The sequence below is a fragment of the Falco naumanni genome, chromosome 2, assembly GCF_017639655.2.
Source record: "Falco naumanni isolate bFalNau1 chromosome 2, bFalNau1.pat, whole genome shotgun sequence".
Lineage (NCBI taxonomy): Eukaryota > Metazoa > Chordata > Aves > Falconiformes > Falconidae > Falco > Falco naumanni.
Genome location: NC_054055.1, coordinates 2312288 through 2336889, shown reverse-complemented (window position 1 = coordinate 2336889; position 24602 = coordinate 2312288). Strand labels below are relative to the sequence as shown.

General features: G+C 46.3%; 1 protein-coding gene across 1 annotated transcript; it reads right to left on the bottom strand.

Annotated features, from left to right (window-relative positions):
- Positions 1–4485: 4485 nt before the first annotated feature.
- On the bottom strand, positions 4486–24376 carry RRM1 (ribonucleotide reductase catalytic subunit M1). Its single transcript, XM_040582593.1, has 19 exons — positions 24075–24376; positions 22915–23003; positions 20965–21142; positions 20369–20469; positions 19660–19719; positions 18272–18311; positions 17143–17305; positions 16416–16557; positions 15682–15765; positions 14896–15057; positions 14225–14304; positions 13531–13732; positions 11911–12060; positions 9959–10180; positions 9469–9545; positions 8466–8601; positions 7118–7213; positions 6074–6262; positions 4486–5732 (listed from the first exon to the last, which is right to left on the bottom strand). Exons 1-19 carry the CDS (start codon positions 24091–24093, stop codon positions 5544–5546), a joined length of 2379 nt encoding a protein of 792 aa, XP_040438527.1. The 5' UTR covers positions 24094–24376; the 3' UTR covers positions 4486–5543.
- Positions 24377–24602: the final 226 nt, after the last annotated feature.

Genomic DNA, 24602 nt, shown 5'->3' with positions numbered 1-24602 from the left:
GAATAGAACACGCTCCTTTTGGCCCCAAGCTGTCTGCTAGACACCGAGAGCATGGATCAGACTCCCAGTGAAAGCAGGGAAGACAAAAATAATCCAGAGAAAGGCAGTTTTAAGACGGCACAGGCTGTGTTCAGGATGCATGTAGGTGCCAGGTCTCCCTGTGGCTGCAGGGGATGGGGCCCTGTCTCCCCAGACACCCCCCACCAGCTTTACCTTCTGCACCACAAAACCTCCAGCTGATCACCTCTTGCTGCTGAACACCACGGAACAGGTGCCGGCAGCGTATCCCATGGAAGTTGTGGTATGGGCTTAGGTAGGATGAATGCTCTAAATACATCCCGAAAACTAAAAACCTGATTTACTAAGCCGTTTTCTAACTCTAGGGTAATTTCCCCAGGAATAAATGAAAGCTACAACACAAGAGAGATCCTGTGTTAGGAGCAGCAGAGAAATAAACAAAGATGCTCAGCGCTACAAGGCTTCAAGGAGAAAACCTTAGGAAGTCTCTCCAGCCAGTGTGGTAACAGAGTCAGGGTTAAAAATACACTTGAGTCTTTCTGCAGAAGGCAGCTGCAGAGAACACAGAAACAACTTGGATGAGGAGCGGAAGGTGGTGACGGCAGCAGCACTGCTCTGGCACACATCCTTATGCACGACTACGGGCAGAGCCTCAAAATCTGCTTAAGCCAGTCCAAACTCCCACTGTTACGGAAGGAGAGTCCACCCTTCAGCTGCTCCTACCCACCACCTCCCACCTGCTCGTGCAAGCAGTTGCAAGGCGGTACAGTCCACAGCAATAAAAGCAATTCCTTCTCGGACTGACAAGAAGCACAGCTGGACAACAGGTATGCCAGCGCAGGACCAGCAACACAAACCGCAGTTGGATGGCCCTCTTAAATCAGCATAACCCAGCTGCAGGCCTGCGCCTTCCTGAACTCAAATTGAATAAGACTCAGTAACAAAGCTCCTGGGTAAGTTTCTCACCAAGAAAGTTCTGCACAGGCCCAGACTTTGCTAAATTAAGAGCTGACAGGCAGCCATCCCAAACCCAACACCACAGAGAGGCACCAATCCTGTCCTTGCTTGCAGGACAGACTCAGCACCCACAGTCAGCATGAAGCACAGTGGCCCCAGCATGTTAGAGGTGAAGCTGCTGTGGACAGACACCTGGACGTTGGAAACTATCGTGCAGGTGGCAGGTCTTGGTGTAAACACTCACCCACATGTGATGAAGTTCAAGCCTACACCTCGCATGAATATGTCCCACACAACTGGAGAAGGGTTAACTCCCTCCTTCCTGGGGCGGCGCTGGACCAAAGCTGATGGCTACGAGAAGATCTGATGACTCACACGCCAGCCTGAGGAAGAATGTGCCCAGCTTCAGTGCCACTGTCTGGGGTTCAGCTGGGAGCAGCGAGAGCTGCCCACGTCCTCAAGGGCTGTTAAAAGAGGAAGCCAGCACAGCCCAGGCTGCTACTTGTAGGCAGCTACTGTCCTTCAGGCCGACTTCTGGTCTGCCTTGCACGGAGCGCAGTCAACACGCTGGATGAAAAGGATGCTGTCCAGACGGACCTTGACAGGCTTGAGAGGTGCAAATCTCATTAAGTTCAACAAGGCCCATTTCAAGGTCCTGCACGTGGGTCAGGGCAATCCCAGGCACAAATACAGGCTGGGCAGAGAATGGATTTGGAACAGCCCTGAGGGAAAGGACTTGGGGGTGCTGGTGGATGAAAACCTCAACACGGCCCAACAATGTGCGCTCACAGCCCAGAAAGCCACCCGTGCCCTGGGCTGCATCCCCAGCAGCGTGGCCGGCAGGGCGAGGGAGGGGGCTCTGCCCCTCTGCTCCCCTCTGCTGAGACCCCCCCACAGCGCTGCGTCCAGCTCGGGGGTCTCCAGCATCAGAAGGACACGGACCTGTTGGAGCGGGCCCGTCGGAGGCCACGGAGCTGGTCAGAGGGCTGGAGCCCCTCTGCTGTGGGGACAGGCTGGGAGAGCTGGGGCTGTGCAGCCTGGGGAGGAGAAGGCTCCGGGGAGACCTTAGAGCAGCTCCCAGTGCCTGGAGGGGCCGACAGGAAAGCTGGGGAGGGGCTTTGGGCAAGGGCAGGGAGCGGTGGGACAGGGGGGAATGGCTTGAAGCTGAGAGAGGGGAGATTTAGGTTGGACGTGAGGAAGAAACCCTTCCCCGTGAGGGCGGCGAGGCGCTGGCCCAGGCTGCCCAGAGCAGCTGTGGGTGCCCCATCCCTGGCAGGGCTCAAGGCCAGGCTGGACGGGGCTGGGAGCAGCCTGGGCTGGGGGGAGGGGGCCCTGCCCCTGGCAGGGGGTGGGACTGGGTGGTCTGTGAGGTCCCTTCCAACCCAAACCCTTCTGTGATTCTGTTCTAGGATTTAAACCTTTTGGCCGCAGTGTCCCATTACCAGCAAGAGGCACGCTCCCTTTCCAGGCTGCCTCTCTGCAGACACAGTCCCTCCCCAGGAGCGCTTTGGGCCAAGGCAGGCAGCAATCCCTGCCCTCATGGCCTCAGGGAGAGATATGTAGGTGGTCTCACCACCTCCACGTCATATTTGATAGGACAGAAGGGCAGCGAGCGTTGGCTGTCTGGAGAGGACCATGGCTAGAGAGTGCACAGGGCTGACAGGAAAGGTCGCAGCCTCTTTCCTCAGGATCTCCCACAGACCCCAGCAGGCAGCCCGTGCTCAGCACGTTACCACTATCACCCCATTAGCTTCCCTCATTCTCGCCCAGCTCCAGGAGACACACACAGTCAAGTCACCACCAGTCTGCATCTCTAACATTTAAATCCTCCCTTTTTCTTTTTTCCCCTTCTCTGTATCTCAGAGCTATTTCATAAGAGAGCAGCAGCACCTTGCTGTCAAGCAGGGAGATGCTCAAGAGGGAAACAGTCTGTTTGGTGTTGCTTTAGCCCAACCACAGCAGAAGTAACAGAAAAGGTTCAGAAAAGGAACTGAGAAAAACTGACCCCACTCAAGCAATGACAGAGCGCTTCCCTGACTAGGGACAGCAGCTGGAGGATTAAGGAAACAGCAACTGGAATATCTGATTGACCTTTAAGGAAATAAAAAATGTTTGCCAGAACAATGCAGGCAGCAGGAGAGCGCCCAAAGGCCAGGCAAACAGTAGCCAGGGCAGTGGTTAAGGGCAAACTGCGTACAGGAGAGACAGCAGCTCCCAAGGACTCCCCCCACCCCAAAAGGAGCGTCAGCATTCAGTGCAGCTCTCTGCCCCCACCAACTCCTCTCTAACTGCCTCTCTGTGTCGCAGGGAACGTAAGCCCTCTTCACTCCTCCCCAGGAGACCAGATCAGGCAGGAGTGCTGATCTCAACAGCACTCATGTTTAGGAGTGTCTCAGAGAGAAGCAGCAGCAAAAGCATACTACAAGAACAAGACTGCAAGGTCCCCTGGGAGCTACTCCTGTTTACACAGGGAAACCGTAACAGGGCATTACCCACTTACACCCGCTCCCAAGAACTCACCTCATGATGCTCAATGAGCAAAGGCTTGTTTGAGTGACAGCACATCGCTGACCTGGCTGCAGAAGACATGCTCCACTTTGAGCAACCCTGGGGCAGCGTGAGATGGGCAGGAGCAGCAGCAGAGGGGAAAGCACCCTATCCATCCCACTGAAGTTCTCCAGCAAGTAAGTGAGAACAGACAGGCACAAGAATCTTTGTAACTTCCCCAAACCCATCCATTACGGTCTCAACAGCAGCTCCTCAGCAGATTTTTGCCTCCAGCCCATACCTTTCCACACACCTGCCGACACCCCAACACATAATTTTTCAGTTCTCACTAAACTCTCTCTGCCCCATCCGACAGGTGAGGTTAGCATGTTCTGCCAGAGGGATTCTGCTTCTTCATCAACCCTGCCCCAGCCCTTGCAACTTCTGAACTTCCCAAAAGTCACTCAGAAAGAGGATTTTTGTAGTCAAAAGGCCGTCACCTCAGAGTCTTTCTGGTGAAATTTCTTGCGTGGCACAGCCACCAGGAATGGTGATCAGACACAACGGCCTTCCCTTGGAAGCAGAGCGCGCCCCTTCCCAACATATGTGCAGTGGTGCCTTATAAGAAAAATTTCTAAGACAAAGAAGCAGAAGAAATATGTTGTGGTGGACTGAAAAACAAGATGCAAGGGTTCAAGCCTCACCTCTAGCACAGTCCCAGATTTGCCATGACCTCGACACACCTCCTTTGCAAGTTACGGGAACTAGTTCAGCCCCTCCATGTTTACCTTAAGCTCCAATCTTCAAAATGACACAAGAGACACCCTACTGAGCTAAGCACGGCTGCCCCAGCAAATACAGGGTTCCACTTACATGCTCTGTTTTACACAAGAGCCTTCAGAGAGTTCTCTGGAAGGAACTGTGCACAGGAGGTGTAGGGCTCACAAACAAGGCACCAGCCTCCAGCTGCTACAATTCATTTTTAATCAAAGAAGCCATTCCCAAGAAACCACTGCTCATTCCTTTCACATTCCACATTTTATTGAGTTTGGCTGGATTAAAGGGTTAGTTGTATGGTACATGAATTCAATAAATATTTAAGAACTGAATGGTGAAGCCCCATCGCATTAGAGCGGGGAGTTAAGTACATGGATAAGTAAAAATGTATTACTTTGAAAAGATCCAATAACTAGCTGCGGTGGATAAATGTAGCTCTCAAAAAAAAAAAAGATTGTGTGTGTGCTTCAGAAGGCCTTCTAGCCAAGGGCAGCATGGAAACCCATTACCAGAAAACTGATAAATTAAGAGTAGGTTTTCCATACAAAATAAAATGCACTGCAACAGTTCTGCCATCCCCTGGTCAAAACTGAAAAGGAGTATTTACCAAGTGCAATGCTCTGCCTTGTCAGGCTGGGATGGAGGAGACGAACTCTCCAGGCAGCAACACACCTACCACCAGTTTGCTCCTTGAAAAAGCTTTTTGAAAAGGGAACAGGAGGGACAAGGAGTAAGAAATGGTGGGAGAAGGGTCTCATTGGCAGATGGGCATACACTCCAGCTTTCTAACCTTAACATAAATTGCTCCTTTGCCATGACAGGCAGCACAGCAAGCATACAACACACCCAGCCTAGGGATGTTTTCTTGCTGCCTGTCTTTCACAGAAAAGAAAAAAATACCATTCAGGTCTGCTTCTTTTCTCTGAAGACACAAGTAACAGTTTTTAGTAAATGAAAAGAACTGTCTGAAGACCCCAGGACTGATCTTTAAGGTAAGTGCCGTTAGCACTTACCCTGTCTGTTCAGAAGTCCTGCCTATAGGGTTCAATGTAAAACCATGCAAGAACACTTAACTTTTCAGAAAGCTCAGCTACAAAAGCAATATACAAACTTCTCATGCACCCTATCCATACCTGTGCACCAACCCCCAAGTGGATGAGGAAGCTACAACAACACTATTGTGATTGCCCCTCCCTGCTACAGTTCCAGCAAGCCACTACATCCTGAAGTAACACTAGTTGTTTCTATCTTAGAAAGACTCCAGCCAGGTGAAATGGCTTTGCTGGCACTGCAGGGTAGATCCATTAGGAGCCACACATTATACACTCATCCCGGTTCTCCAGGGAACACACCATGGCTGCTTTATTCCTCTCCTTCTCTTCCTCTTCCCTGGAGGCCTTCTCCCGCTCTCTGAGTTTCTCTTTGTTCAGGGTGAACTGGATGGGGTTAGCAGCTGGTTTTGTCCTTAGATAGTACATGCCAGTCTTCAGACCCTGCAGAGCAAAAGCATGAGTCTAAGAGCTGGAATCAGCTGGAGGTCAGGCGAGTAATACAGCCAAACTCTGAACTGCTGAGGCTGACCTCCCTTAGCCCATACCACTGTACTGGCCTCAGAGTCACATCTAGCAGTAGCCAGGACTAATGGGAGCAACGCTACAAGCATCCCCAGCTTTACTGCTTTGGAGAGATGTTCCACTAGTAACACCAGATTCATGGAAGGAAACAGCCGTTTACCCTTCTAAGAATCAGAGAGACCAACTTTTCATGAAAGAACTTAGCAGCCTGCATCTGCTCTCTGTTCTGAACACGCCTCCCACCCACCCCTCCCAGATACCTGCTTCCACCCATAGAAGTGCATGCTGGTGAGTTTGCCGTAGTTGGGTTCTGCAATATGGATGTTGAGAGACTGGCTCTGGTCAATGAAAGCTCCTCTGTCTGCTGCCATCTTGAGGACAGTTTTCTGGGATATCTCCCACACTGTCTTATAGAGTTGTTTCAAGTCATCAGGAATCTCAGGTATATTCTAAAAGGAAGAGGGAAGAATTTTCCAATGCAGTGTAACCAGTGACAGCCCAAATGTTCACTTTTTTGAAAAAATTTAACAAATACTATTTGATTTTATAAATCGGATTCTTCACCAATTGCTGAAACTTCAGCAGTCCTGACCAGAACTAAGGCTTTTTACAGCCCAACTCTATCACTGAATCCAAGCATCCCGATTCTGAAAGCACACAAGCGTAAAGAAACCTCAATTGCTGAAAGAGGACAGCTTCTTCCAGGAAATTTGAGAGAAAAAGCTGTTTGCAAACAGACCATTACTGTTTTGCCCTGAATAGGTCTTACAAAAAGCAACCCAACAGCTAGTACTCCCTCAAACTTCAAGGTGGACGCACTTTGTTAGCACGCATGATACCAAGCGTAACAGCCACAGTAGCATTTCAGACTCCACAGCATAAATGATTCATCCCACGCAGACTTCTACATGTAACTTCTGGATCTGGATGTCACATACTCAGCTACTCCCTGCTACAAAATTACCCCTTTATAATCTTTATGATAAATGGGAATCCAAACATTTGCAGAACCTGCCTAAAGTAAAGCAGCCTGACTCAGTATTTGTTCTAGCAAATCAGCACATTTCCATTGGCCTTCTCGATCACATGGGCAGGCTCCAGCAGGAACAGATTATCACTGAGCTCAGGCACATCCCCTCATATTTCTAATGGAAACGCCACACATTGCAGCTTTTCCTCCGCAGGCTAGCTGAGTCACTCATACAGCAGACCTCAAAAGCACTCTGTAGCAAAACAGCCCCCCTGCCAGCACCTCACAGACTAGCTGAGTCCCTGCACTTTTCTCCCTGGTTTCTCACACGTACCTGGATAGAGCCGTTGTGGGCAATGATTTGGTTTTTCATCCCCTCATTCCACAGGCCCCTCTCTGTGAGATCTTTCAACAAGTGCGGATTCACCACCTGCAAGGGGCAAAGGCCAAAGAATAAAAGCACTGTATATTCTCAGCTATACGCCCTACCTTATGGTGCAGCTACACCTTCCCAGAGGAGGCAAATCCAATGCACACAGTTTGTAAATGGTTAAGTAAGACCTTGTATGGTACTGACAAAGTTTGACTTGTCAGTCAGCACTGAGGCCAGACTAGGCACCAGGTTAAAACAAGGTAACAGATGTGAGATGCTGCTGGCCACTGCAGATGACAACAGAAGGCTGGCTGCAATGCCTAGCTGGCACCAGCCCGGGGCTGAACTAGTAGGACAGTAATGGGAGAAGCTACTAGACATTACAAACGAGAAAGGGCAGTGTATGAAACTCCCCCGCATGAAGAACGCCAAGAAATGTGAAAGGGAGAAATTTGGGTTTACCAGGGCCGCTGACCACAACCTGAATTACTAAATAAGTAAAATCACTAGGACTGCGGTCAGAAGGGGAAAGAACAAAAGAGGTGCAGGCTGTTTATCTAGGAAGAAAAAACAGTGAACTTTTGCTTGCTGGGACTGGGGACAACTGTCCAGCAGCCCTGCACCTGACCTGCAGAGCAGGTTAATAAACCTGTTGTTCTGACCTCACTACACATGCCTGCTTTGATCCTGCAGTCAGGAGGAAATGGGAGTGCTTCCTCTAACATCGATGAGGGGACACCTCAGAGGGGACGGACAGACCAGATGCCCCGAACAGTTAGATATTCCCCTGGCCTCACACAGAGGTCTTTGCTAATTCCAGCCTCCAGAACTCATATTGTTTCTCCTTCCTGAACAGCAGACCCCTCTGCATCTGCAAAGCTTTTACATGACCTCTTCAGATCTCTTCAGCACTTTACATACAATACAGCTCTTTCTTCAAGACTGTGCAAAGCAGCACTGTGGCCTCAGTTACTCTTCCCATAGCATGCATGTCCCTTCAATAACTTTAGTAATCATCATTCATTTAGCAATTTCTCCTGCAGGCCATCTTGAAGACCTCATAAAGGTTTTTTCCAGTCAAAAGCAGCACTTCTTTACAATTCTGAGTATTCCACAACGACTGCTGTGGAATAAGCAAAACTGTACTACTACAGTATGTAGTACAGGCCTGATGTTCCCCTTGGTGCTTTTGGCCTTCAACATAAACATCCAACTGAACAGTTACAGGTGTGTGGCCTCCATCTTGTCTCTCTAAGCAGCGAAAGTCATAAAAGATATGAAAACAGGAAAGCTCTTTCACACAACATACCTGAAACTCTCCTGAGAGGACTCTGCGTGTGTAGATGTTACTGGTGTAGGGCTCAATGGATTCGTTGTTGCCCAAGATCTGAGCAGTGGAAGCGGTTGGCATGGGAGAAAGGAGAAGGCTGTTTCTGACACCATATCTAATAACAATAGTCAAGGGTTAGAAAGCTTCGACCATGTGAGACAAGGCAGAAAAGACCCAAGAACAACAGAGTTTATATACTGTCTGCAAAGAGCAAGAGGGCCAGTATAAGGAACTCCAGGCTCACACGCTCGGAAATCTCACTTCTCAGTAACCTGCAAACCCTCAGATTACCTGCAGTAAAAAAAAGGAAGCTCCACTAAACTTGTAACGTGGGTCAACATGGAAGTGTAACTAAAGCCTTAGCTATTTTTGCCTTTAATCAGAGGCTTTCCCAAATTATTTAGTCATGAGAAAAGGCAGAGGAAAAAAAACCAAAAAATCTGTCAGGCACTCCACAACTCCACAGCACTCAGGCAAAACCAAAACGAGCAGCCCACGAAGAGCCTGAGAACTCTCCGTACACAAGACAGAGACAGATTTACTGAATTTTAAGATTAGAGCCATAGAAATTGAAGAAATTCATTACAGGCACTTCAGCTTTAACAATTCCTGTCTTCAGGATGTTCAGGGCTCAGCTGCTTTTCCATGTCAGCTCCCAAAGAGCTTTTCCATGAGCTCCCAAACCCAACTGACACTGTCCCAACTCATCACTACATTTGTTTAACAGGTACACAAACCATTCTGCTGATTCATTCAAGATGAAGTAAGAGCTCACCTAAAGCAATCTAGGGGGTGGGCTCTCCCTGGCTTGGAAAAAAAAAAAAAAAAAAAAAAGCAAGCCATCCACAAAACAGTTTTGAAGAAAGATCTACTGGGGCGAAACACATAGGACCATTTTTACCCTTCTGCCCTTTTGATTTTAGTCAGTCAGAACACAACGAATGTATTTTACATCTAATACAAACTGTGTAAGACTACTCACTTGGCAATCTTCTCCTTTAAAGCCTTCCAGTCCCAAAGATCAGATGGGGTGACCTTCCACATGTCATACTGAAGAATCTGAAGAACACAGGTATTGTCCACATTAGACTGCACTCTTTCCTCCACACTATAAATCACATTGTAAAATGAACCTGTTATCCCTATTAACTATTCTCTACAATTCAGCTTCAGCAAAGCTCCTCTATCATAATCTTACACTCAATCTTTTAATTGTGCTAAAGATGACAGCCAACACAGGATGAGCCTTGCTTTTCTTTTATTGCTCTCTGCACCTCAGTTTAACTTACGCATTTCTTACTGCACTTAAGAAGCCATATTATGGAGGAAAACTCAAGCACCATTTGTACTGTTGTGATATTATCAGCCTAAGGTGTTTCAGTCATACATCTTCTGTATCAAAGGCCAGGCACAGTCACATTACCTGCTTTTCATAGCTTTGGGACTGACACACGACAGCTCCTGGTACTTACTCCTTTACTGACAGGAGAACCCTCATACGTTTCGTACGGTCCTTGCTCCTTGGCAAGTTCACAGCTGGCTTCCAAAGCACCATAATAAATGGTCTCAAAAATCTGCTGGTTCAAGCGCTGGGCCTCAGGACTTTCAAAAGGGTACCTCATCAAAATGAAAGCATCTGCCAGGCCCTGCACACCAATGCCAATGGGACGATGGCGTCTGTTGGAACGTTCAGCCTGCATGGCATTCAAGCAAAGAGAATAATTACCTTTAGCACAACTACATAGAATCATAGAATAAATAAGGTTGAAAAGGACCTCTGAAAGGAATTTTTCATCCATACCATTGCCTTAACTTTTGAGCCATCCATTCTCTTGCAACAACCTGCCTTTCAACTCTGCCCAGTTCCCCACTGTTTGCTGTTTGGTGGGGCAAGACTTTGACAACCCAAATTAATTTTGTTAGAAGTGATCACCAACCTTAACTGCTCAACCTGACAAAGGAAGCCATGATATAGAAGTTAACACTAAGCACTTTCTGAAAAACAGGCCCGTGAAGACATTTCATAGAACAGAATCAGAGAATTGTTCAGGTTGGAAAAGACCTTTAAGAACATCGAGTCCAACAGTAAACCTAATACTGCCAAGTCCACCAATAAACCACGTCCCTTAGCACCACATCTATGTGTCTTTTAAATACCTCCAGGGATGGTGACTCCACCACATCCCCATGCAGCCTGTTCCAGTGCTTGACAATCCTCTCAGGGTAGAAATTTTTCCTAATATCCAGTCTAAACCTTCCCTGGTGCAGCCTGAGGCTGTTTCCTCTTGTACTGTCACTTGTTACCTGGGAGAAGAGCCTGACTCCCACCTGCCTACAATCTCCTTTCAGGAAGTTGTACAGAGCGAGAAGGTTCCCCCTGAGCCTCCTTCTGTCTAGGTTAAACAACCCCAGTTCCCCTAGCCGCTCCTTATCAGACTTGAGCTCCAGCCCCTTCCCAAGCTCTGTTGCCCATCTATGGACACGTTCCAGCACCACCATGTCTTTCCTGTAGTGAGGGACCCAAAACTGAACACAATATTCAAGGTGCAGCCTCACCAGTGCAGAGTACAGGGGGCCAATCACTGTCCTGGCCCTGCTGGCCACACTGTTTCTGATACAAGCCAGGATGCTGTTGGCCTTCTTGGCCACTTGGGCACACTGCCGGCTCATGTTCAGCCAGGCTGTCGACCAACATCTTCACATCCATTTTCTCCCAGGCAGCTTTCCAGCCACTCTCCCCAAGCTTGTAGCATTCCACAGGGTTGCTGTGACCCAAGTGCAGCAGCCAGCACTAAGCCTTGTTTAAACACATGCATTCAAATTGTACATGCTAGAAAAATCTGATCCTCATCAGGTTTGGCTTCACGCTTTGGGTATTTGTTTATTTCCTCCTCCAACACCCAGCTCTGCCGCTTGCTTTCTATGTTCTTGCAATGCAACAAACCCTGCTCCCATTCCTCTTCAACAATTGCCAACTCTCTCCCCACTTTCCTTCCAGAAAGCAGTCTATGCACCCTCCAAAAATGCATAAAACCAAAAAGACCGAGTTATACCTTGGGATCTTTCCAGCACTCTTTTCTCTGTTCCACTTTCCAGTCTATTCCTAGTGCTGTTCTGTGCTTTATGGAAATCCTCACACATGAAAAAATTCCAACTGCAGAATCATCTCAATGGGAGGCTTTTTCTACAACTGCTTTGCTAAGGAACCATTATGGGTTAAAGCGTAAGAAGCCACTAACAAGGGGTCACAAATGCAAACAGGTAGTTCATGGAACTCCCAACTATTTGCCAAAACAGGTTTACAAAATCCCTCACTGATTGCTTCCGCCCAAGACTGAACTGGGATCGCTACCGAGCAGCGGGCCCTTTGTCAGCAGACACTTGGCATGCCTTCAGCCCTGTATCAGCTCAGCACTGCACTCACCTCTGGCACAGGGTAGTAGTTGATATCAATGATTTTGTTCAGGTTTCGGACAATAACTTTAGTGACCTCAGCTAGCTTCTTGAAATCATACGTATGCTCTGAAGTGACGTACATGTTCAGGGCTATAGAGGCCAAATTACAAACTGCAACCTGTGGAGAGAAAACAGTGAAAACAGGCATGCTAGCCAAACACCCCATGCAAAAAACCCACAATCTCAGTTCCAGAACACACCCTCTATCCAAACTATACGGAAACAAAAGGATCAAGCAACCTATAAAGGTGGGGAAAAAACACTCCTCGTTTCCATGTTATCTTACGAGTTGTTAAAAAGGGGTGACAACAATTTTAGAAGTATTAGTAGAAGTCAGTATCACAATAAAAATTCAGTTCTCTGGCCTGCTCAATCTTATCGCCTGCAAGCCATCCTTACATAAATGAAGCCTAACGATTTCTTTTGTTACTAGAATCTGCAGCTGATCTGAATATTAGGGCATTTTTTAACATGAACATTAATTCCAATCCCAGAAGAACTGAAAGACGTCAGCTACGATTTCTTATGCAGTGCAGGCAGGCAAGATGACTCTCCACCTCTTCTAGACTACTCAGGATTTTATGAATACTGAGTAGTTCAAAAAGCGTGAACTAACGAACTACTAGGGGCTCAGGCAGTAGAAACTGATATGCTCAGTTACAGCAGCCTCAAGAGCTTTACTGCACAAGAAATTCCCAATGATGTACTCCTCATTTCTATGTCCTTCCTTTGCCTTTCTTTTTTGTTCACAATGCTAACATGACACATCCACAGAGCACCAAGATTAGGGTAGTACATAGGGAACTCAGAGGGAATTGTTACTAATACATAGGCCTGGAGGTAAGAGAGGCATGGTTTTACCAAATCACTAGCTGAAGAGATGCTTACATCAGCTACCAGCAAGCCAAAGAGCTCACTTCTCCCTCACACTTTCAGAGGTTCGCTTTAGTGGGTATCTTGTTTTATACCAAATCCTCCATGGGACTTGGAAAGGAGGGGAAACCCACACACAGAGTTAGTGGAAGAGCTGTAAGTACTTCAGTTGAAACATTCCCAGAATTTTCTTAGCTACCTGTTCCCTTCCCCAATCAACAGTCAGATACATCTTATCTTATGGAGACGGGCTGAGAGAGCTGGGGCTGTGCAGCCTGGGGAGGAGAAGGCTCCGGGGAGACCTTAGAGCAGCTCCCAGTGCCCAGAGGGGCCGACAGGAAAGCTGGGGAGGGGCTTTGGGCAAGGGCAGGGAGCGGTGGGACAGGGGGGAATGGCTTGAAGCTGAGAGAGGGGAGATTTAGGTTGGACGTGAGGAAGAAACCCTTCCCCGTGAGGGCGGCGAGGCGCTGGCCCAGGCTGCCCAGAGCAGCTGTGGGTGCCCCATCCCTGGCAGGGCTCAAGGCCAGGCTGGACGGGGCTGGGAGCAGCCTGGGCTGGGGGGAGGGGGCCCTGCCCCTGGCAGGGGGGTGGGACTGGGTGGTCTTGAACGTCCCTTCCAACCCAAACCATTTCATGATTTTATAATATTCTAGAAACCTGCAACAAGAGCATGCACAGCTTTCCTAAACACTACAAGTTCCTGTTCTCCACCTACCTCATCTTTGCTAGTATACTCCACTATTTCTGTACACAGATTGCTGCATTTGATGGTCCCCAAGTTCTGCTGATTGCTCTTTCGGTTGCAAGAGTCTTTGTAGAGCATGTATGGTGTGCCAGTCTCCGTCTGTGATTCAATGATAGCGTACCACAGCTGCTGGGCCTTCACCACTCTGCGGACACGGCCTTGCTTCTCATAACTGCAAGAGGACAAATGTTGCTTAATAATTCCCAGGCTCTCCAAAACCAGCAGTGAAAGACAGTAATTTTTAACACAACATCAGGTTCTCAGGCAGGCAAGACCCCATTCTCTTCTGAACTAGCCAGAAGAGTATCAGCAAGGTATCAAGACTGTCCTTGTTTAAAGAAAACAGAAATCTTTCACTGTAACATCCTACGCAACTACTTCAAAACAAAGCCATCGACCGCATTAAGCAGGGATCACTTCAGAATTTCCCTTTAACAAGCTAAACCAATCATACATACATCGTTCTATCTCTAGCAGGTCAGAGTTTGAAGCAAACAGTAAGCAGACATTCCCCATCTTTGCCCTTTTACCATCTGATAACAGAATTCACTGACCACTTATGAGCCACCACCACCAACCCGTGCATTGTCTCCCAGACACCACACTCCAAGGACAGTTCTGTGAATGGATGACTACTACTTAAAAGTCTATTCACTTTTCTTACCTCTCATATAGTTTCTCAAATTCCTCTCCCCAAACCTCATCTAGGCCAGGACACTCATTTGGACACATTAAGGACCAGTCCTGTAAGAAGGAAAAACATTCAGAGAAAATCTTTAGGCACCCCATTAACTAAAGGCATACAACTTCATCAACAAATCCTGCTGTAAACAGGAACATGCAAATTACACTTCCCCTGCTAAGAATCCAGGAACCAACTCTGCCAGCAGATGTGGGGAAGGTGTTTATCAGACTAGTCAGATTTAAAAAGGAATGATACAAATAGTTATGACCAAACTGCATGTTTAGTCCTGAAAGGACTGGTTCTCAAGACGTAACCTGTTTTAAAGCAAATACAAGCCATCATAAGCAGATCGATTTACTGATAAGATTTTGATGCTTTAAGAAAATTCCAGAGTAAAAATTTAATGTAATAGTGTAAGTACATAAGTCATGGGCTGCCAGACTAAACATCGAAGCAAAGTATCCCACTGGAGTTCTCCAACTCCACTGTCTACCTACACAGCCTAGTTCTCAAATATGGTGCAGCAGCTCTTTCAAGAAGCTCCTTTGCTGCTAGGAAGACAGCTCTGCAACCTTTCATGAACTCCATCCCAGGGCTGGTCACCTGTTCCTCCATTACCAGGCCTATTCTGCACCAATCAAGCTTCTTACCTGGTTGGTTTCAACTCGCTTCATGAAGAGATCAGGAATCCAGAGGGCAAAGAAAAGGTCTCTGGCTCGCTGCTCTTCTTTCCCAGTGTTCTTCTTTAAGTCAAGAAACTCAAAGATATCCAAATGCCATGGCTCCAGGTAGATGGCAAAAGCCCCAGGTCTCTGTTACATAAAACATAGTCAACATCAGAACACATTGCCCTTGGAAAGCAAATCTGCACTGCTCCCAACTGCACACAATACCATAAACTAATTGGAGGTGAGTTTTATACTCTCATTAAAGCAATTTCAGTATTTTTTGCATTACTGTTCTCTCACTTACTGGAACTGGGCCACGGTATTAGTTCCAGATTCTCAACAAAAATTATTAGTAACAAAAATACATTTCCTCTGTGTAAACAGGAGCTGGATAAATCTTAGATTTACTTATTGTGTCATGCCTCCATTGGACTGTGTGAAGACAAAGGATCAAGAAGCTTTCTACAGCCTTATGCCTTAATTCACTACAGGGCATTCAAGGACTGACCAACAAGCAGTGCAAGAGGCTGCTCTAACATGTGGGTATCATGTACAGGCATATACCAAAAGACATACCTGCAGGATAAAATGCATAGTGAAAGGGGAACACCAGAATGTCAACCGGGGGGGGAAATGCCCTATTTTAATTGTGTTTCATCTACAACCACTGCATCAGCTCACTGATGTTACTGGGTCAATCCTTCACAGATGGGGAACCTCCCTCTCTAACCTGAGGTTCCCTTCTTCAATTTAAGGGGAAGCCAGTACCTTGTTTCCACCTTGATCCACATAACGAGCAGTGTTGTTGTAGACCCTCAGCATTGGAACAAGCCCATTGGAATTTCCATTTGTCTGCAGAGGCACAGGAAAACCATCAATACTGAAAAGCAGCTGCCTGAAGAGATGGGCTTACATTTTCTGTATGTCTTCCAGCAGTCTGCAAAACTTTTATGCTGAAAGCTAGGGACTGACCACCCCCATCAGTTATTTGGTATTCCCTTCCCCACACCTTTTTTACCAATAGACAAAAATATATATATATCAGCTACTGGTCCCACAGTTTAAAAAGATGTACCTCCTAACTTCTTCCTCTACACTGTGTAATCTAGAGGTTTGCAGAGGTTACATATGCTGTAACAAAAAAACCAAACACACATTCAGAGATGATCTTGGGCAGTTAAAGACGTACAAAAAGGAAAAGAGCTAATGCACAAGTCTCTAAGTACATCTCTAGGTTGCTCATACATAAATAAGCTGGAATTGTCTGATCAAACAGTGGAATAAGATCCTCTTTTTAGAAGGACTTCTATTAGGAGGCCAAAACACAAAGGAAAACCAACCTTTTTGCCTTAGAGCATACTGAAAAGGGAAGGACTACTGAGCTAGACAAACTGCTGTGTTAAACTGACTGGTAGAAGCAGCATTGATTTGGCAACCAAAATACAGAGATTTCCTAAAACCAAGAGGTTAATCTCTGCTGGGAACACCATCTGCACGCTCACCCCAGCAATATAGCTGCCCGTGGCTCTGATACAGCTCACAGCAAGGCCAATCCCACCAGCAGACTTTGAGATCAGTGCACACTGCTTGAGAGTGTCATAGATTCCTTCAATGCTGTCATCCTTCATGCACAGCAGGAAACAACTAATGAAAACAAATAGCTTTAGCATACAAAGATTAAAACAAAAAGTCAAGAAGTATTTCACCGAGGCTGCAGTAAAACACAGGTAAACACTGAATCTTTAACATGCCATGCAAAGCAAATAAATGAAGCAAAACCATAGGTTGCAAAGTGGAATACAGGATAGTTTTATAAAAACATCATGAGCAATAGTTGTATTACCTAAACGTGTGTTGTTGAAGCAAAAGGTTTTTAGAGTCTTATCAGTTATGCTTACTACTTTTAGAAGGTTTTAGAAAACAATTACCAAGATTTGTTTTGTAATCTACAGAAGACTACACACATAGGTACCTTTTAAATAAAATATAGTCATGTAAACATTACTATTGGCTCTAGAAGCTTACAGAAACCTATGTATTTTTCCCCAAAGACTACACTAGGTAACAGGTTAAATTTGACAGCAACTTCTCAAAACTTCATAGAACAATCACAAAAACACAGCTACTCTTTTCAGAAGATGTGAAACTATTTCATTTGAACAGACCCGATCTCCAAAACTTTATCTTCTCCCAGTTATGCACTAAGCAAACTTGAAAGCCAAAAGGTACCTGGAAAGTTGAGGCCGGTTGGTACCTGCATTGAATAACGTGGGGGAGGCATGGGTAAACCACCTTTCAGAGAGAAGATTGTAGGTTTCAATTGCAGCATCAATGTCATTTTTGTGGATCCCCACCGATACTCTCATCAACATATGCTGAGGACGCTCAGCAACTGAATGCAAAAAGCAAAGAAGAAAACAGAATGTCAGTGTGACATTTACTATTGGTACAGACAGACGTAGAGGTCATGGCAACAAGCTACAAACAGCATGCAGTGGGCCACTTGAGAGCCATAGTTTTCATAGAATCACAGAATAAACCGGGTTGGAAGGAACTCCAGGAGGTTGCCAGTCCAATCTCCTGCTCAAAGAACAGTCAGCTGAGAGAATCAGAGCAGTCTGCTCAGGACATTACCCAGCGGAGTTTTTCAAAACTCAAGGACAAGGACCGCATAACCCCGCTCAACAACCTGCTCCAATGCGTGACTGTTCTCATGGGGCACACGGAGAAGCGAACACACAGCTGTACTAACAGTTAAAATCCAATCAAATATCCAAACCTGCATCCAATTGCTAAGTTTATTATATTACAATTAACCTCTCATCTTTCTGGTGTCCTAGGATTTTCATGCTAAGGACCTGCAATAACTGGCACAGATAGCCCAGTAGCTCTTTCAAGTTTAAATTTATTAGAAAGTGCTTAGCGTTATGAAACAAGTCCACAGCGGGACACGACCTGCTTCATCTTCTACATCCCAGATAACAGGTAGCTTTCAAAGCACAAAGGTCCTTAGAACAGAGAGGTGAAGTACAGCTGTCCAGGTCACACTGCCATTATTTGCAACACTCAAGTAAATTTGCCACAGTGCTGCTCTTTAATGATCAGCTGTTCCCCTTGCAAGCATACCACTGCCACCAAAAAAATGCTAGATTCTTAGCCTAAGGAAAGAAGTTGCACATGCCCAGAGAAAACCTACTACGAATGTTTTGCTATTTTTTTAAAAACAGTACATGGTGCTTTTACCGGAATGCTATAGGGAAAGCTGTGAGGTAGCCTATTTACCTCCTCAACCCCTGCTCTGAGCCATGCATGGTCTTGATTTTAAATACTATTTTAAGTTGATACAGACAGTTCTTACCTTTTGAGTTGATTTTCAGCAAGTAGGAACGTTCTAGAGTCTTAAAAAGAGAGAATGAATTTTAGTAGACAGGCAGTTTTTAAAAAAATCCTATTAACTCCAAACTTAAGTATCTTCATGCTCCTTAACCTGGGCTTCAACAGAAGCACCAGCCCTGCACTCCAGTCCCCCTCTTGTTAATGACATAGGGTATTAGGTGACTAATGACTGAAAAAAAACCAAACAGAAGTCCACTGTAAGATTCCAACACTGAGGACTCTATACTTTGGATTATGGAGTGGTAGTAGTGCGTGCAGTTGCCACATTCACCGCTACCTCTCAACGCACAGTGAATGAAGGGTAGAAGAAAAGGGAGTCCTTGTTCTCCACAACCCTGTCCCTTCTTAAAGTATTGTCCGTTGTGCCACAAGAATGCTTTCCAGACAACCTGTATCACAGTCTGCAGTGCTGGGTGTCGAACACACAAAATTATAGAAATATGGCAATACTATAACTAGAGCAGATGCCTTTTAAGCTTGCGCCTAATGGATTACATCAGTAATTACAGAGGATGTCAAGAATTACATACCTATATACATATAGAAACACACACACCCATTCAAAGTCCCCTCCTTCCGTCCTTGCCTATGCTGCTTCCACAGCTGCTCTGCTCTTGACACGCACTGGACGTTTCCTCATTGCAAACTACTTCCCCCAAACTAGAAGGCACCATATCAGATGTGTCAATGGAAACTCTAGGCGAAGACCCCCAGTTCTTAGATTCACAAGAACTACCTGAAGTACCCAGTGCTATGGAATTGTGAAATACTCTCCAGCTAACTCTCCAGAGAGCCCACTGCATCGCACACTAAAACAACTAGGCAAAGAACAGTATGTTGTGAGGGGAGCAGGAGGAGCAGATGGTGGGGGCACAGCAGACTGGACCGGTTGTCGGAGAGATGTGCCAGCAGCATGGAAGAAGACAAACGCGTGGGATGACACACTGAGAACAACTGTTACACAAAACAATGGGGAAAACCCAAAATCCCTTTTTTGGTTTATTAAAATTTAGATTACTTCCTTGAGGAACTGCATGAGCTGGGAAGCTTTCAACAACATTCAGTTGCTATCTACTGCGAAACAGTTAGAGCCCAAGAGTTAAAATACTACAGCAGCCAAGGGTACACAATGAGGCCAAGAAGAAAGTACATGATTCACCTAGTTAGGCAACTGCTTTGTGCAGGTACTCTTCGTTTTTTAACGAACTCATTAACATCCCACCTACTCCATTTGCCCTCCTTGCCCAAATCTAGATGGTTCCACAACTATTCTCACTCTTCCCACAAGACTCAGCTCCAGGACAGTATCAAAACAGCTGTCTTCATTATCATGAGTAATGTGCTTTTTACCTTAAAACCAAAATAGTTGTAGGAGAAGTCTCTGTCATAGATAATGGCAGAATTCAGGCGCTGAAAGGAAATAATACAGAGAAAAATTTACATTTACAGCCTTTTTGTGCCTCACGTTAAGGTATAATAATGCTATCATTGTTTGGCATTTCTGGCCTCAAAGATCTAGTGAAACTGACATCACATCAGAGGAATAAAGTAGGGAAGAGCACTTAGCTTGAAACAACAAATGCACAGTTTTAACAAATTTTTTCCAAGTATAATGCACAATTGTTGGCTACATCTTAATGAAATCTAACTGGACACTAAGAAACACAACATAGAATGAAAATACAAACGTGACTTCCTCGTAAGCACAAAGACCTGAAACAACCTGAAGTCAGAAATCAAACATCAACTCTCCCTTTTGTGCAAACAAAACAGATTGCTACATCAAAAGGCACTTTTCCTCAAAATTAATCGGTTCCGCTGATCATGACTACAAGGACATCCAAAAAGATTCTAATTCAGAAACATCCTTACATGAAGGAAATTCCTACATCCTCTCTTTTAAACTCTCCAAAACAGTGCAATTACCACCTGCATTGGTTTCTGCATTGTCTTTCTGTCCTAAAGCGAACATGGCTCACTTAAAAAATAAGAAAAATAAATTATTTGAACTAGTTCACTGAATTTTTAAAACTGAAAAAGTGAAAAAAACATTACATACATCTTTGTTGGCCAAAACTATGTCTAGAGTTTCTTTGGAGACCATTGGTGAGTGCTTCCCATTGTGAGGGTTTACGTAGTTGTAGAGATCATCCATCACATCTACAACAGAAAGGTATTTAAAAAGAAGGACAACCACACACATATATGCATCACCTGCCATTTGTTTTTAAGGATTTAACAGGCAGGACTACCCATCCTCTAAAACAACCCCCTCCAGCTCTACAAGTGTGTAACTTTTGTTCTATTTGCTCAGTACTATTACTAATCTGTTAACTTTAAAAATGCACTTCTCTTACAATGCTTTTTTAATAGAATTTATAACACAAAACAAATGGAAAAGAAAGTGGGTGCAACCTAATTTCAATCAGTTACATTTTTCATCAATCTATTTATACAGATACCTTTCACAAAACAGGCAATTTCATATTCCTTGTGACATGCCTAAGACTCATGTTTTCCATCTCCATGGCATTTTTAGTTAGCCTGGGTACTTAGTAACTTCTGCTTCAGAAAGAGAATTCCCTATTTATATCCCCTGAAACTCCTACTCCCTTTCTGACTAATTGCTATGCAAGTGCCCCTGAAGAGACTTACCACTGAATACTTTCTTAGTTTCTTTGTGCAAATTGGACACCGCAATCCTTGCTGCCAGGATAGCATAGTCCGGGTGTTTGGTGGTCAAGGTTGCGGCCGTTTCAGCAGCCAGTGTATCCAGTTCCACCGTTGTGACACCACTGTACAGCCCCTGAATCACCTTCATGGTGATCTGGGCCTGAAATAGGAAAATTCTAGAGGTTAGCTACCTGTTGTTGAGGAAAAAAAATAATCCTCATGTTTCAACCATTTGAGATGTAAGATGTGCTTCACTATAAGCAGTACCATTCACCCTGTTTGAATAGAAAAGTGAATTAAAATACCGAACCCTCTCGGTGAGGTACTCACTCCTAAAATTTTAAAATAATACTGGGGCAGAAGGGAGAGTGAGGAAAGCGTGAAGAAAGCAGAAACTGCCAATCCAGAATCATTAACAGTTTTTATTCTGCACTTTCCTGAAGGCTAGGATAGAGTAGCAGCAAAGTTCATAGGGAAAAAAGTGAGATTAAAACAGTACTTGCTTGGAAGTTTTGAAACTCCAGACGAAGCTTGACTTTATCAGTTTCTGAGACATGGAAGCACTATGTTTAAAATCATTTCATGACAAGAACGAAAAAAAACCAAGCCTGGAAGGGATACAATAGCTTTTGCTTCATGGCTAAAATTCATCTTCATCTGCCAGTTAGGACCTTTTGTGGGAAGACTTTTGCATCTACCATCTCTAAAGTATGTTCTGCTTTTCTCTCAAGCATTTAGCACTGATCTCTAGAAGAAAGAGTATATTCTATAGTGGAGATGGGAGGTCTGATCTAGCGTGGTAACTGCTGAATGCGCTGGAATTGTCAACAGCCTCACAAAACCAGGACCTATAATTTTCAAACCTTACCCTCTGAAAGTAAGCACATGAGGTCAGGGATTTCTAGCATTGGCTTGTAAAGCATCTGGCACAAGAAGATTCAAGTCCAAAAGGAGAAACTCAGTTCCAGGAAGAGATGTCACACACTACTGCAGACTAAATAAGAATGCGGCACTTTGTGTAAGATTAGCTTCATTATTAAGACAGGGTTATTAAGAGTCAGGAGGAATAGGAATCTTGCTTCTGTCCTACGTCACTGAGATCAAGTCAGTATACTTTGTGTTTCAGTAATCAAGTCACTAACGCTCCTCCTGCTCTCTCTCCATGGCTGAAGAGCACTACTTTCTGGTGCAGAATGAATGTCAGATATTTTACAGATGCAATTTAAGAAAATAGATCAATAGAGATGTGAAAAGCCTAAGTTGACAACTCCAGAATGAACACACTGGGTCTGCACATCTGTGGGGAAAAAAAAAAAAAAAAAAAAAAAAAGTCTCACAGAGATCGGTGGATCCCCAAGGGAGTCAGCCTCTGTACAGGCTTTGGAAGGAGAAGCTTACACAAGTGCACTCAAACAAGCTTACAACATGCACTCAAAATCATACACAGCTCGAAAAAACAAAGTAGGGATACTATAATGACAGGGGGACTTTGTCAGACAGAAAGGGCACCTTATTTTATGATGAGAAGATCAAGAGCTACTTTCCATATAGTATTGCTCAGAATTTGCAGACTGAAACTGAGAGCAGTGTACCAAAACCAAAATATGTGAATTGGAGCAACCAACAATTCTTTTTTAAGCACAAGAAGCTAAACTGCTTCAACGTCTAAGGTAAAAACAATTTACAATAGGTAAACTGATTTTTCTCCCCACCAGCCTCAGACTCTGTACCTGTGAAGCAAAAAAACCTCAGAACACAAACAATTAGAAGAAACACATTGTGAATGCATTTGCCCAGAATTCCTGTGCAGGCTGCCATGGCTGGCTTTTGCCAAGGAGAAGAGCTGGGTAACAATTGCTCACCACTGTCAGCTTTTAGCAGCTATCACCCAAGGGGCAGGGAACAGGACAGCAGGAAAAAGGACAGACTCACAGGATCGACGAAGTCAGCATTGAGGCCATAGCAAAGCTTCTGGATGCGCGACGTGATCTTGTCAAACATGACGCGCTCTTGACGTCCATCTGTTGGAGAAAAGGTTGCGATCACAACAGCTCCCATTACAATAAAGAACGAGTTAAGCACAGTATCCTCCTAACCTAGCACCTCACGCAAGAGGCCAGCCCTCTTTTAGGGAAGCCTGGGATGGGAATCACCAAGGACAACCTGCTTATGTTCTCTGTTTAGGCCCAAGACTACCCCTCCACCCCAGCATGCTCTTGCTGCAGATGATCTACTCCACAGGGGACCCCTCACTCAGAGGCACAGGTCTCAGTATCGTGAGGAAAAACAGGGAGCTCCCACCACTTCAAGAGGGGTACAAGTACCCGCTACAGGGCCAAGAAATTCCCACCCCACTACACCTAAAACTTTGCATAAATGCAATTCTCGAGACCACCGCTGCAGATGGGGAACCCAGGTGAGGGCCACCTTAGCCCCCCTGTCCCCCAAAGACCGGGGTTTCCTCCTCTGACCGAACACTCTCCTTTGATCAAAGGTGTGGGGACCAAGCCCAGATCACGTTGCCATGGTGGGTGGAGGATGTCTCCCAAGGCAAACCGAGGGGTCTCAACCCTCACTCTCAGTGTCATTGGGGGAGCTTCCTCACTACTCCGGGGTCCCTGCAATGCAGACGGGGTGCTATCCTCTCACTCTTGGTGCCGTGCAAGCTGCCCCCAAAGCACAGGGGATCCCATCCTTCCACATCCCATGAGGAACCCTCTGAAAACAGAGTAGGGGTCCCCATTTGCTCACTTTAAGTGCCAGAAGAAGGACCCCCAAAGCAGAGGGGGTCCCATCCCCTCACACCAGGCACCATTAGAGGGACCCACCCAAAGTCATGGGGATCCGATGTCCACGCACATCAGGCGCCACGAAAGGGACCCCCCAAAGCAGAAGGGGTCCCGTCCCCTCGCACCAGATGCGACGAGAAGGACCCCCCCCAAAGCAGAAGGAGTTACCCACCCCCCTACACTCGGAGCCATGAGAGAGACCCCCCCCCAGAGGAGAGGGGCGACCCCATCCCCTCCCCTCCGGTGCGGAGGGAAGTCCCGTGCCCGGCCGGTGCCCCTCCACGGCGGAGGGCTCTTCCTCACCCCGCTTGACGACGTGCATGGCGGCGGTCGGCGTCCCGGGTCTCTCAACGGCTCCTCAGCGCCAAGCGCGGTCCAAGCGCTTCCCGCTCCCGCCAACTGCGCTGACCCCGCTGCGCCGCCGTAGCGCTCCACCCCTCCGGCTGAGGCTCAGGGCGACATCTTGCCTCCGGGCACTGCCTCCGTCTTTGTGCTCTTCCCCCCACCGCCAACGACTTCAGCGCTGCCTTGCACCGCTAGCGCAGACTCGTCCCTTCCTCCATCCCTACCTTCCCCCGACCCCTTCTCCCGGGAAACACCACCCCGCCGGGGAACAACACCCCGCTTGCCCGCTTCCAAGATGGCGACCGCCGGCCCGCCCTGCGGTGGGACGGGAAAGGGCGGTGCACGCCGGCTCCAGGGCGGGACGTATGGAGCCCGCCAAGGGACAAAACGCCCTCATCCTGCGATAAGCAATATAGCTGCAACAATAGCAATTACAATTATAATAAAGCAAGGCCCGGTTTCGGAACGAGAGGCGGTCGCCCCCAA